At 48.0% G+C, this 13,683-nt stretch overlaps 1 protein-coding gene across 4 annotated transcripts in view; it reads left to right on the forward strand.

The window, feature by feature from the left end:
• LOC147736595 (membrane-spanning 4-domains subfamily A member 4A-like) overlaps nucleotides 1–13,683 on the forward strand; it is a 225,483-nt gene that overhangs the window by 7,928 nt on the left and 203,872 nt on the right. The window contains exon 1 of one of the 4 annotated variants that reach the window (XM_086953778.1): nucleotides 938–1,036. The exons of the other annotated variants lie outside the window; for them this stretch is intronic. Within the exon in view, the coding sequence (XP_086809904.1) occupies nucleotides 983–1,036 (54 nt within the window). The 5' untranslated portion in view covers nucleotides 938–982. Of the gene's footprint in view, nucleotides 1–937; nucleotides 1,037–13,683 lie in introns of those variants that run through there. 4 annotated transcript variants of the gene reach the window in all.

Below are 13,683 nucleotides of genomic sequence, written 5' to 3' on the forward strand. Positions count from 1 at the left end.
ACTGGGAGTACTTGGACTTCCAATCCAATATCAATCGATACGGATGGGAGGACAATCTTTAATGGTCTTTTTCACACATATCTAAAATAATTCATGGCCAAGTTTATTAAAATGTATTTTCATTATTTCACCACAAAAATAGAAACATACTATACCATTTAACTATAAGAACTAACAGGCATTTAACAATGCAGTTCTTTTTTATAATAAGTAGAAAATACTCACACAAATCTAAGCACAATTTCTTACTTGAGCATTGAATGAGTAAACCTAGAGATTTGTTTGTGTTTTACTCTTACTTTTCATAAAACCATGACATCAAATGTTGCCTTCATTGGAGAATCTTGGCAAATAATTGCCATGTGGTTTGCATCTTTACCACCAAATCAACAATTATATTTGTGCGTCAATCTGAATTTTCTGGTTGCATCAGTGCATTCTCTACTAGGCAATTACCCTAGTATATACTTCATGAGTGACCTCCTTGCATCTTAAAAAAACAAACAGGCAGGAGTTCAGGATTATAGAGGAAGTAATATTCACTGGGTCCAACCTTAAAGTCACCAATATGAGTTTTAAAACTGCTGCTTTTGGCTTGCCCATCTAGCCTTTCTTTAGCACATACTTAGACACACCCACTTCTAGGGCACCAGAGGCTATTACTCAGTGCTTGATTCCGGCCCGTAAATGTGTCCCACCTTTTGCTTCTGCTTGGCTTGGTTCCCTGTCTCTGAGTTTATAGACTGTGGCTTTTGTTCTGAAGCCAGGGGCGCTTTGAAGGTGTGCCACTAGTAAACCTTACTGGGCCTGGTCGCTTAAATCCCCAAGAATGAGGTGACAAGGAACAGAGCCAACAGGGACATTTCATAATCCAGGGAGGACGAGAGGAAGCAGGTAAGAATAGAAAGTTAGCAGAGCAGATGAGAGAGAAGTGAGACAGAGGGCGAGACAGGCACATGAGAGGGAGGAGGTATCTGAGAGGATGAAGCAGACAAGAGGAGAAGGACAGACCGGTGTACAAAGTCACATCACTTTGGTATGTTTATGTACTCAGCCCCATAGCTATCAAATCCTCACCTTTCCAGAATCAACAGAAAAGACTGCACTAAGCACAAACAGATAATACTCTGGTAATGGGTATGATTTTAGACTTCCCACAGATCCCAGCTAGCCATGTCCCTTATTTTCCGCTCTTCAGTCAAGAGTATTTTCTTCCAGCCTGGCGGGCAGTACGCTGTTGAGATGTTCAGATAGAAGAGTAATTGTTGAATAGGTTGAAATGATGTTGTGGGTAGATGGAGGTCCTTGTCCTTGTGTGTGGCTTGAGTTGATGTTTGGGGGGCAGATTGAGTTTCTTATCTTTGTGTGTGGCTTGAGTTGCTGTCGTGGGGTAGATGGAGGTCCTTGTCTTTGTGTGGCTTGAGTTGATGTTGTGTGGTACATGGAGGTCCTTGTGTGTGGCTTGAGTTAATGTTGTGGAGTAGATGGAGGTCCTTGTGTGTGGCTTGAGTTAATGTTGTGGAGTAGATGGAGGTCCTTGTGTGTGGCTTGAGTTAATGTTGTGGAGTAGATGGAGGTCCTTGTCTGTTGCTTGAGTTGATGTTGTGGGGTAGATGGAGGTCCTTGTGTGTGGCTTGAGTTAATGTTGTGGGGTAGATGGAGGTCCTTGTCCTTGTCTGTTGCTTGAGTTGATGTTGTGGGGTAGATGGAGGTCCTTCTGTGTGGCTTGAGTTAATGTTGTGGGGTAGATGGAGGTCCTTGTCCTTGCGTAAGGCTTGAGTTGATGTCGTGGGGTAGATAGAGGTCCTTGTTCTTGTATCGGGCTTGAGTTGATGTCGTGGGGTATATTGAGGTCCTTGTGTGTGACTTGAGTTGATGTTGTGGGGCAGATGGAGTTCCTTCTCCTTGTGTGTGGCTTGAGTTGATGTTGTTGGGTAGATAGAGGTCCTTGCCCTTGTTTGTGGCTTGAGTTTATGTTGTGGGGCAGATGGAGGTCCTTGTCCTTGTGTGTGGCTTCAGTTGATGTTGTGGGGTAGATAGAGGTTTGTGTCAGCTTGAATTGATATAATGGGGTAGATTGAGGTCCTTGTTCTTGTGTGTGGCTTGAGTTGATGTTTGGAGGGCAGATGGAGTTTCTTGTTTTTGTGTGTGGCTTGAGTTGCTGTCATGAGGCAGATGGAGGTCCTTGTCTTTCTGTGTGGCTTGAGTTGATGTCGTGGAGTAGATAGAGGTCCTTGTGTGTGGCTTTGTAACATAGTAATGGAATACCACAGGCTTGAGTTGATATTGTGGGGTAGATGGAGCTCCTTGGCCTTGTGTGTGGCTAGAATTGATGTCATGGGGCAGATGGAGGTCATTGTCATTGTGTGTAGCTTGAGTTGATGTCATGGGGTAGATAGAGGTCCTTGTCCTTGTGTGTTTGTTTGAGTTGATGTTGTGGGGTAGATAGAGGTCTTTGTCCTTTTGTGTGTCTTGAGTTGATGTCGTGGGGCAGATGGAGGTCCTTGTGTATGGCTTGAGTTGATGTTGTGGGGTAGATAGAGGTCCTTGCCATTCGGTGTGGCTTGAGTTGATGTACAGGGGTAGGTAGAGGTCCTTGTCCTAGTGTGTGGCCTGTGTTAATGTTGTGGGGCAGATGGAGGTCCTATTCCTTGTTGGTGGCTGGAGTTGATGTTTGGGGGCAGATGGAGTTCCTTGTCTTTGTGTGTGGCTTGAGTTGATGTCTTGAGGCAGATAGAGGTCCTTTTCCTTGTGTGTGGCTTGAGTTGATGTCAAGAGGTAGCTCGAGATCCTTGCCGTTGTGTGTGGCTTGAGTTGCTGTCGTGGGGCAAATGGAAGTCCTTGTCCTTGTGTGTGACTTGAGTTGATGCCGTGGGGTAGATGGAGGTCCTTGTCCTTGTGTGTAGCTTGAGTTGCTGTTGTGGGGTTGATAGAGTTCCTTGTCCTTGTGTGTGACTTGAGTTGAAGTTGTGGGGTAGATAGAGGCCTTCGTCCTTGTGTGTGGCTTGAGTTGATGTCGTGGGGCAGATGGAGGTCCTTGTCCTTGTGTGTGGCTTGAGTTGATGTCGTGGGGCAGATGGAGGTCCTTGTCCTCATGTGTTATTGTTTGAGTTGATATTGTGGGGTAGACAGAGGTCTTTGTCCTTTTTTGTGGTGTGAGTTGATGTTGTGGGGCAGTGGAGGTCCTTGTGTATGGCTTGAGTTGATGTTGTGGGGTAGATAGAAGTCCTTGTCCTTGTGTGTGGCTTGAGTTGATGTCCTGTGGTAGGTAGAGGTCATTGTCCTAGTGTGTGGCCTGTGTTAATGTTGTGGGGCAAATGGAGGTCCTATTCCTTGTTCGTGGCTGGAGTTGATGTTTTGGGGGCAGATGGAGTTCCTTGTCTTTGTGTGTGGCTTGAGTTGATGTCATGAGGCAGATAGAGGTCCTTTTTTCTTGTATGTGGCTTGAGTTGATGTCAAGAGGTAGTTGGAGATCCTTGTTGTCGTGTGTGACTTGAGTTGATGCCGTGGGGCAGATGGAGGTCCTTGTCCTTGTGTGTGGCTTGAGTTGATGCCGTGGGGCAGATGGAGGTCCTTGTCCTTGTGTGTGGCTTGAGTTGCTGTCTTGGGGTAGATAGAGTTCCTTGTCCTTGTGTGTGGCTTGAGTTGAAGTTGTGGGGTAGATAGAGGTCCTTGTCCTTGTGTGTGGCTTGAGTTGATGTTGTGGGGCAGATGGAGGTCCTTGTCCTCGTGTTTGGCTTAAGTTGATGTTGTGGGGTAGATGGAGTTATTTGTCCTTGTGTGTGGCTTGAGTTGTTGTCATGGGGTAGATAGAGATCCTTTTCCTTCTTTGTGGCTTGAGTTGGTGTTGTGGGGTATATAGAGGTCCTTGTACTTATGTGTGCCTTGGGTTGATGTTGTGGGGCAGATGGAGGTCCGTGTCTTTGTGTGTGGCTTAAGTTGATGTTGTAGGGTAGATAGAGGTCTTTGTCTTTGTGTGTGGCTTGCGTTGATGTCATGAGGCAGATGGAGGGCCTTGTGTGTTCCTTTGACCATTTAGGATTTAGACCTGAGATTAAGGAAAGAGAGCACAGCTTCCTCTTTCCTCTTCTCCATGATCTGGGTGGAGCACAAGAGGTGGCCGTCTGTCTTTCATTGAACTTGTAGAAAATAATCCTGAGACTGGGGGAAGAAGGCAGAGCTGCCTTGTCTGACATTCATGTCCTTCTGTTCTCTACCGAACAAGTAGAGGTCAATCCTGAGGTCATAGCAAGGCAGGAAAGCCTCCTCTTTCCCATGATCTGGCTGAGGTAGTGGGCATGACACTTTGTCCCCCATTGCAGATTCAGATAGCAATCTTGTCTTCAAGGGAATGCAATGGAGAATCCTTGTCTGAGTGCCCATGTTGTTGATGGCCTTCTGCCCTCTACTGAACATATAGGGGTTTATTTACAAGCCCCTTGCGCCACCGGTGTGTCAGTTTTCCCCCTATTAACCATGACCCACTTGCTGCGCAAAGGGTTAGTAAATAAGTCCCATAGTGTTTAACACCTTGAACGCAGCGCGAATTCCGCCGCGGTGCTGGTGATTTAATGAGTGGACAGGGTTCAGACGGCCGTCCTCTGCACACACCCACTGTGACGTTGGACAGCCGCGGGCAGTCCGACGCATGGAAGGGGGTCACTGGATGGGAGCACAGCTTCCTCCTCTCCATGACCTGGGTGGAGGGCATGAGGTGTCCGACTCCCCTCTGATGTACATTTAGTGTTGACTCCCGAGGTCATCGGGAGGCCGCTGAGCTTCTTCTTCTCATGATCTGCGTGAGATGCTAAAAATGGTTGTCTGTCCCCCACTGAACATGAAGACAGTAGTCCTGACGTCACCGGAAGGCAGTTCAGCTTTCTCGTCTTTTTTAAGTAAGTGTAGTGGAGTTCAATCCTGAGGACAAGGGAAGGCAGTGGAGGTCTCTTGTCTTTATGAGGTAGGTGTAGTAGATATCCTTCCTGAGGACAAGAGAAGGCAGTGGAGCTTTCTTGTCTTTACAACATAGGTGAAGTAGATATCAGTCCTGAGGACAAGGGAAGGCAGTGGAGGTCTCTTTATGACGTAGGTGTAGTAGATATCCTTCCTGAGGACAAGAGAAGGCAGTGGAGCTTTCTTGTCTTTACAACATAGGTGAAGTAGATATCAGTCCTGAGGACAAGGGAAGGCAGTGGAGGTCTCTTGTCTTTATGACGTAGGTGTAGTAGATATCCTTCCTGGGGACAAGAGAAGGCAGTGGAGCTTTCTTGTCTTTACAACATAGGTGAAGTAGATATCAGTCCTGAGGAAAAGAGAAGGCAGTGGAGCTCTCTTGTCTTTATAGCGTAGATGGAGTAGATATCAGTCCTGAGGACAAGAGAAGGCAGTGGAGCTCTCACGTCTTTATGACGTAGATGGAGTAGATATCAGTCCTGAGGACAAGAGAAGGCAGTGGAGCTCTCACGTCTTTATGACATAGATGGAGTAGATATCAGTCCTGAGGACAAGAGAAGGCAGTGGAGCTCTCACGTCTTTATGACGTAGATGGAGTAGATATCAGTCCTGAGGACAAGAGAAGGCAGTGGAGCTCTCACGTCTTTATGACGTAGATGGAGTAGATATCAGTCCTGAGGACAAGAGAAGGCAGTGGAGCTCTCTTGTCTTTATAGCGTAGATGGAGTAGATATCAGTCCTGAGGACAAGAGAAGGCTGTGGAGCTCTCTTGTCTTTATAGCGTAGATGGAGTAGATATCAATCCTGAGGACAAGAGAAGGCAGTGGAGCTCTCTTGTCTTTATGACGTAGATGGAGTAGATATCAGTCCTGAGGACAAGAGAAGGCTGTGGAGTAAGCATGAGCGAATTTTGCGGATCTCGCGTTCGCGAATTTTGCGGATTTGCGGATTCGCAATCCGCAAAATCCGCGAATTCCCGCGAATTTGCGGATTTTTTTTTTTTTGTGTTCGCCCGTGTTTCTGCCAGTTCGCGAGGGTTTTGTACACTTTCGCAAATTGCGAACTTACCTGTCGGGTCGCAAGTTTCGCGAACTTGTTGTTTCTACATGTCCAGCCTGTTTGGGACACTCTTCTTCATCACTGCCACTCTCTGTCACCACTGCCACTCTCTGACTACTCATGCCACCCTCTGGCCCACCCATGCCACCCTCTGTTTCATCACCACACCCTCTGGTTGTCCAGTGTACATTATTTTCGGCAAAGCAAAGCACACCTTCCCTGCCTCAAGTGACCTGAATTAATTTGGGGCTGATTAATGTGTCACAGAATATTTTTTTAGCTGGCACCTGCTTCCTTAGTGCGCCCTGATTAGTGATCTTTTGCACTTGCTAAGTGCTTTCATTGTTGCAAAATTAGTTACAACACCTGCCCTGCCCCAACTGACAATAATGAATTAGGGGCTGAATAATGGATTTTAACTTCCAGCCTGGCTCCTGCTTGTCTCCCTTAGCTGTAATTCAGGACCTTTGTGGCATATGTGTAACTATTCTGAGGTTCAGAGCAGGGTCACATAATAGTTTCAACTGGCAACTGAACTCTGGAGGGGCCCCTCAGGAAGCACTACAGGAAATGGCTACTAATGATGAGCCTGAACTTTTGAACCTGGTAAGTAGTTACTTTCAGTTTTGCTAAGATCGTATTTCTGCAATTTTGCACTTATTCGCGGGTTGCGAACTCACGCGAACTCGTGCGAGCAGTGCGAGCAAAATCCGCTGCTCGCGGATTTGCGGATTTTGCGGGAGATTCGCAAATCTCGCGGATTGCGGATTTCCCGAAAATCCGCAAAATCCGCGAGCGGAACGGATTTTCCGCCCATGCCTACTGTGGAGCTCTCTTGTCTTTATGACGTAGATGGAGTAGATATCAGTCCTGAGGACAAGGGAAGGCAGTGGAGCTCTCACGTCTTTATAGCGTAGATGGAGTAGATATCAGTCCTGAGGACAAGAGAAGGCAGTGGAGCTCTCTTGTCTTTATGGCGTAGGTGTACTAGATATCAGTCCTGAGGACAAGAGAAGGCAGTGGAGCTCTCTTGTCTTTATAGCGTAGATGGAGTAGATATCAGTCCTGAGGACAAGAGAAGGCAGTGGAGCTTTCTTGTCTTTACAACATAGGTGAAGTAGATATCAGTCCTGAGGACAAGGGAAGGCAGTGGAGGTCTCTTGTCTTTATGACGTAGGTGTAGTAGATATCCTTCCTGGGGACAAGAGAAGGCAGTGGAGCTTTCTTGTCTTTACAACATAGGTGAAGTAGATATCAGTCCTGAGGACAAGAGAAGGCAGTGGAGCTCTCTTGTCTTTATAGCGTAGATGGAGTAGATATCAGTCCTGAGGACAAGAGAAGGCAGTGGAGCTCTCACGTCTTTATGACGTAGATGGAGTAGATATCAGTCCTGAGGACAAGAGAAGGCAGTGGAGCTCTCACGTCTTTATGACATAGATGGAGTAGATATCAGTCCTGAGGACAAGAGAAGGCAGTGGAGCTCTCACGTCTTTATGACGTAGATGGAGTAGATATCAGTCCTGAGGACAAGAGAAGGCAGTGGAGCTCTCACGTCTTTATGACGTAGATGGAGTAGATATCAGTCCTGAGGACAAGAGAAGGCAGTGGAGCTCTCTTGTCTTTATAGCGTAGATGGAGTAGATATCAGTCCTGAGGACAAGAGAAGGCTGTGGAGCTCTCTTGTCTTTATAGCGTAGATGGAGTAGATATCAGTCCTGAGGACAAGAGAAGGCAGTGGAGCTCTCTTGTCTTTATGACGTAGATGGAGTAGATATCAGTCCTGAGGACAAGAGAAGGCTGTGGAGCTCTCTTGTCTTTATGACGTAGATGGAGTAGATATCAGTCCTGAGGACAAGGGAAGGCAGTGGAGCTCTCACGTCTTTATAGCGTAGATGGAGTAGATATCAGTCCTGAGGACAAGAGAAGGCAGTGGAGCTCTCTTGTCTTTATGGCGTAGGTGTACTAGATATCAGTCCTGAGGACAAGAGAAGGCAGTGGAGCTCTCTTGTCTTTATAGCGTAGATGGAGTAGATATCAGTCCTGAGGACAAGAGAAGGCAGTGGAGCTTTCTTGTCTTTACAACATAGGTGAAGTAGATATCAGTCCTGAGGACAAGGGAAGGCAGTGGAGGTCTCTTGTCTTTATGACGTAGGTGTAGTAGATATCCTTCCTGGGGACAAGAGAAGGCAGTGGAGCTTTCTTGTCTTTACAACATAGGTGAAGTAGATATCAGTCCTGAGGACAAGAGAAGGCAGTGGAGCTCTCACGTCTTTATGACGTAGATGGAGTAGATATCAGTCCTGAGGACAAGAGAAGGCAGTGGAGCTCTCACGTCTTTATGACGTAGATGGAGTAGATATCAGTCCTGAGGACAAGAGAAGGCAGTGGAGCTCTCTTGTCTTTATAGCGTAGATGGAGTAGATATCAGTCCTGAGGACAAGAGAAGGCTGTGGAGCTCTCTTGTCTTTATAGCGTAGATGGAGTAGATATCAGTCCTGAGGACAAGAGAAGGCAGTGGAGCTCTCTTGTCTTTATGACATAGATGGAGTAGATATCAGTCCTGAGGACAAGGGAAGGCAGTGGAGGTCTCTTGTCTTTACAACATAGGTGAAGTAGATATCAGTCCTGAGGACAAGGGAAGGCAGTGGAGCTCTCACGTCTTTATGAAGTAGATGGAGTAGATATCAGTGCTGAGGACAAGAGAAGGCAGTGGAGCTCTCTTGTCTTTATAGCGTTGATGGAGTAGATATCAGTCCTGAGGACAAGGGAAGGCAGTGGAGGTCTCTTGTCTTTACAACATAGGTGAAGTAGATATCAGTCCTGAGGACAAGGGAAGGCAGTGGAGCTCTCACGTCTTTATGAAGTAGATGGAGTAGATATCAGTGCTGAGGACAAGAGAAGGCAGTGGAGCTCTCTTGTCTTTATAGAGTAGATATCAGTCCTGAGGACAAGATAAGGCAGTGGAGCTCTCTTGTCTTTAGAGCATAGATGGAGTAGATATCAGTGCCGAGGACAAGATAAGGCAGTGGAGCTCTCTTGTCTTTAGAGCATAGATGGAGTAGATATCAGTCCTGAGGACAAGAGAAGGGAGTGGAGCTCTCTCCTCTTTATGGCGTAGATGGAGTAGATATCAGTCCTGAGGACAAGAGAAGGCAGTGGAGCTTTCTTGTCTTTACAACATAGGTGAAGTAGATATCAGTCCTGAGGACAAGGGAAGGCAGTGGAGCTCTCTTGTCTTTATAGCGTAGATGGAGTAGATATCAGTCCTGAGGACAAGAGAAGGCAGTGGAGCTCTCACGTCTTTATGACGTAGATGGAGTAGATATCAGTCCTGAGGACAAGAGAAGGCAGTGGAGCTCTCACGTCTTTATGACGTAGATGGAGTAGATATCAGTCCTGAGGACAAGAGAAGGCAGTGCAGCTCTCACGTCTTTATGACGTAGATGGAGTAGATATCAGTCCTGAGGACAAGAGAAGGCAGTGGAGCTCCCTTGTCTTTATAGCGTAGATGGAGTAGATTTCAGTCCTGAGGACAAGAGAAGGCAGTGGAGCTCTCACGTCTTTATGACGTAGATGGAGTAGATATCAGTCCTGAGGACAAGAGAAGGCAGTGGAGCTCTCTTGTCTTTATGGCGTAGGTGTACTAGATATCAGTCCTGAGGACAAGAGAAGGCAGTGGAGCTCTCTTGTCTTTATAGCGTAGATGGAGTAGATATCAGTCCTGAGGACAAGAGAAGGCTGTGGAGCTCTCTTGTCTTTATAGCGTAGATGGAGTAGATATCAGTCCTGAGGACAAGAGAAGGCAGTGGAGCTCTCTTGTCTTTATGACGTAGATGGAGTAGATATCAGTCCTGAGGACAAGAGAAGGCTGTGGAGCTCTCTTGTCTTTATGACGTATGTAGGAGAGTAGGGTCTGCAATCCTATGATCACCCAGATTTTTTGCTTTTGTTTCACTGGTTTACGACTTTCTCTGGCTGTGGGCCTGCCAATCAGACCCACAGCCTGGCTGTTCTCTTTCTAAATTACCTCATGTACCCTAGGTGCATCTACCAATTGGTACTGGGCCACCTTATCAGACTCTGTAACTCAGGGCATAGGTGTACCCAGGGCTGCCAGGGGCTGCAGCATGTATTATGCCACCCCTGGCTGGCCTCCTAAATTTGACACAACTGGCTGCATGACAGCTGGGGCAAAGTCGTGTAATCACCCTTTGCTGTAGGTGTAGTATACCTATACCTAACCCTAAAATGGACACACAGATTCCTATCAGTCACTCCTATGGCAGGCCTTGACAATCCTGAAGGCAGAGTGCTTGGAATCGTGTGAGATGGTGCTCTGGCATGAGCTGAGCCTGTCTGCAGCTTGCGGAACCAAGTCCTAATAGCTGTTCCATGATATCGCATACCATATACTCTTAAGTGCATTATAATCCTCGCGGTTAAATGCTAACTTTGGTATTGCTTTATCAAAACATGTCGAGTAAGGTGTCATACGAATTGGAATACTAACCCCTCGCCAATTCTGGCGACGGGGTTAGCATTCCACCCTTCTAGAGGGACACGACATGTATGTAACTGTGAACCCCGGTTAAAGTTAACTGAAGCCTCAGCTCCACAAAATGGATGCTGCCACCACAGACACGAGTCTGACCTCCTGCTGCTGGGAGTCCTTCCAGCGAGGGAGGCCTGGACAAAGGGTTTCCTGTCCGGGGCGGTGCTAGCACCGTCCCAGACATGGTTTTGTGTATCCTGGGTAGGCAGGGCTTTTCAGGAAGGTGACTGCTGAGTGGCACCCCGGTGCTCACTACGCATAGGCCAGTCAGAACCAGTTCCAGGGGCACACCAGCCCCTGGCCTGGGGAAGTCCGGCAGGGGAGAGGGGTGTAACCACCCCCCTCCTGGTCCTACCCATAGGCAGGACCTAGTCACCGGGTCAGCCCCCTTTTTTAGTATAAAGATAGGAGCGGGCCCCCTGTTCAAATTAGATCATCTTTGGAATCAAGATACCACTTTCTTCGAAAGGACTTCACGATTTCTTCTTCAAGATTCTCCCTTGTGGCTAAGGAGTAGTCACCCTGCATCCGCAGGCACCATCCTAAAGAACACTGCGGTCTGCTGCAAGTCCTTCATCACGAATCCGACGACCCAGCTCGACGAGACCCGGCTTCCCTGGCACCTCTGACCTCTACTCACCTCTACAGCCAAGCTGAGAATCGTGAGTGCGACGAGACCTCGAGGGACCGACGATCGCCAAGACTGCACGACATCTTTACTGCAAGCCCACCGTGTCCTCCACTGGTGAGTGCTTTGGGGTCCGAGAAGCCCCGACCCAGCGCAGCTCCAGCACCCAAGGTCAGCCTCCCTGCATCTCCACGATCGGCGTGGGGCCCTTCTGCTGTTTGCTGTGCACCGCGTTGTTTGGCTACTAGCCGGCTGGCTTGTGGCCTTCTGAACGACGCCCGACGACAACTCTTCTGCTGGTCTGGTTGCTCCAGGCTGGCCCTTGCTTCCTTTTTCAAGAGAGGCACCCCGGACCCTCCTGGTCCACTCCAGACGCCATTTTAGGTCCACCGCGTGGGCTTGAATTTGCCAAGGCTTTGTTGCCCAATCCTGGGTCCAGCGACGCCGACAGCTTCTATCTTCGTGGGACAGCTCGATCCTCCATCCTGGTCGCCGACAACGCCTCCTGGTCCGTGAGATCTTCGAGTCAAGCGTCACCCACTCACCTTGTCGAGGTGGCTACCATCCGGTGCCCTCCTGGTGCCCACTGACTACTGGCTAGTAGTCTCGAACTTGGTCCCCTCTGCTTTCAGGTGTCATCCATCTTCGAGATCCAGGCGTGGATCCAACTGAACTTTCTTCACTGGTCACCGGCCAGCATCTTTTCTTCCGGCTCCTGGTCCGTCTACGAGGATTCCCGATGTCTTTTCAGACCTATGCAGCTGCAGCCCCTGGGCTAGGTAACTTCGGCATTTCGGTGCCCCAGCATAGCCTCACTATCCAAGGGTCAGAATCTATCTTCGTTTTCTCCCTACCAGGTCGGGTTCGCCCGAGAACACTAACTTTCTATTTTCCTAGCTACCATAGACTTTTGTCCGCATCTCGCGTGAGAGTGCACACACTGCACCCGAGTCCCCTAGGCCTCCTAGTCGTAATCTAACGATTCCCTAGTCAAGTCCTAGCGATTCCAAAAGCTATTAGTACTGTACTTACCTGCTAGGAATTTCACATTCCACTTTTAGAGTATATGGTTTTCCGTGCCCCTCGGGCATTTGTATATACTGTGCTAACTTAAGTATTTTGTAAGAGTTTTTGGTTTGTGCTTAGTACCCTGTCCTCATAAAGAGTACAGGGCTGTTGTGATCTTTAATAAATAACTGTTTATTTTCATAACACTTGTGTGGTGTCCTTTCACTGGGTATTCAAGGGGTATATGTGTGGTAAACAGCTGGCTTAACACGCCCTCTCGAGTCTTTAGCCTTAGACTGCTCGTATCCATGCTACTAGGATAGCTGGTCTATAAGGTTGACTTACAACCAATCATCAATAAGGGTTGCTGGACTGATACATAGTGGGCACTAGAATAGTGACCACTGCATATCAGGCCACCTTCTCACATTGGTGAGCAGCGGTTGGGATTTGAGCTTGCTGTTGTTTTACCACACGTATCCTAAGAATATCTTGTTGAAAGATCACATAAGTACTGTTAGGTACATATAACTAAAGCTTAGAATACTCTGAGTTCTACTGAACCAGCTGTTGTAGCTCCTCAAGGCTTAGCACACCTTGGCTGCAACTCTAGCAAGGGATCAGTAGGTAACACATAGTGTAGGTAGGTGCATCACTTACACCACACTAGAATCAGCATGTCAGACAAAGGAGGAAACACTGAGTCTCCCCTTGTGTCAGTTGACCCTCCACAGGTCATACCTTCAAGATATGCTGTGCTTAGCTTCCAGGAGTTACGACAAGTATGTACCTCTAGGAAGATTAAGCAGGGGTCTAACCCCACAACTGCTTTTCTGATTGGTCTCTTAGAGACTCATGATGCAAGAAGGGCTGGTAACCCAGACCCTTCTACTTCAGAAGGCAACATGCCCTCCCTACGGGGTCCCTTTGATAGCCACCACCATCCCCTTCAGGAAGCAGATGATGCTGATGATGAGGATGATGACTTGGAGTCTAGGGGTGAGGCAGACCAGGGACAGGTAGAAGTCGTTAGACTAACCCGGACCAACTTAAGCAGACATGAGAGGGACTCTAGGGGAGCCCTGGGGCCACTCTCAGGTCAGCTTAACATTGGGAATGGACGAGTTAGGTCTCTATCTAGAGGCTCTAACAGATCCCTTCATACCAATGGCTCTCAACGTTCCTCTCAAAGGGGAATGACATCTCCCCAGAGGAGAGTGTATGAGGCTAAGGAAAAGGCAGCCAATCTGAGGATTGAAAGGGAAGAACTTGCCCTGGCCAAAGAAAGGCTTGCCTTTGCTAGAGAGCAACAATTGAGTGGGGCAGTCCCCACTGGTGGCAGCATTGTACCTAGCAATAGGGAAAGGAGTTTTGATACAAAACACCTTGGTAAGATAGTGCCCCCCTTTAAACAAGGGGATGACATCCACAAATGGATTACTGCTTTGGAGAGGGCCTGCACTGTGCAAGGTGTTCCCCCAAG

Source organism: Lissotriton vulgaris, chromosome 1_2, assembly GCF_964263255.1.
Source record: "Lissotriton vulgaris chromosome 1_2, aLisVul1.2, whole genome shotgun sequence".
NCBI lineage: Eukaryota > Metazoa > Chordata > Amphibia > Caudata > Salamandridae > Lissotriton > Lissotriton vulgaris.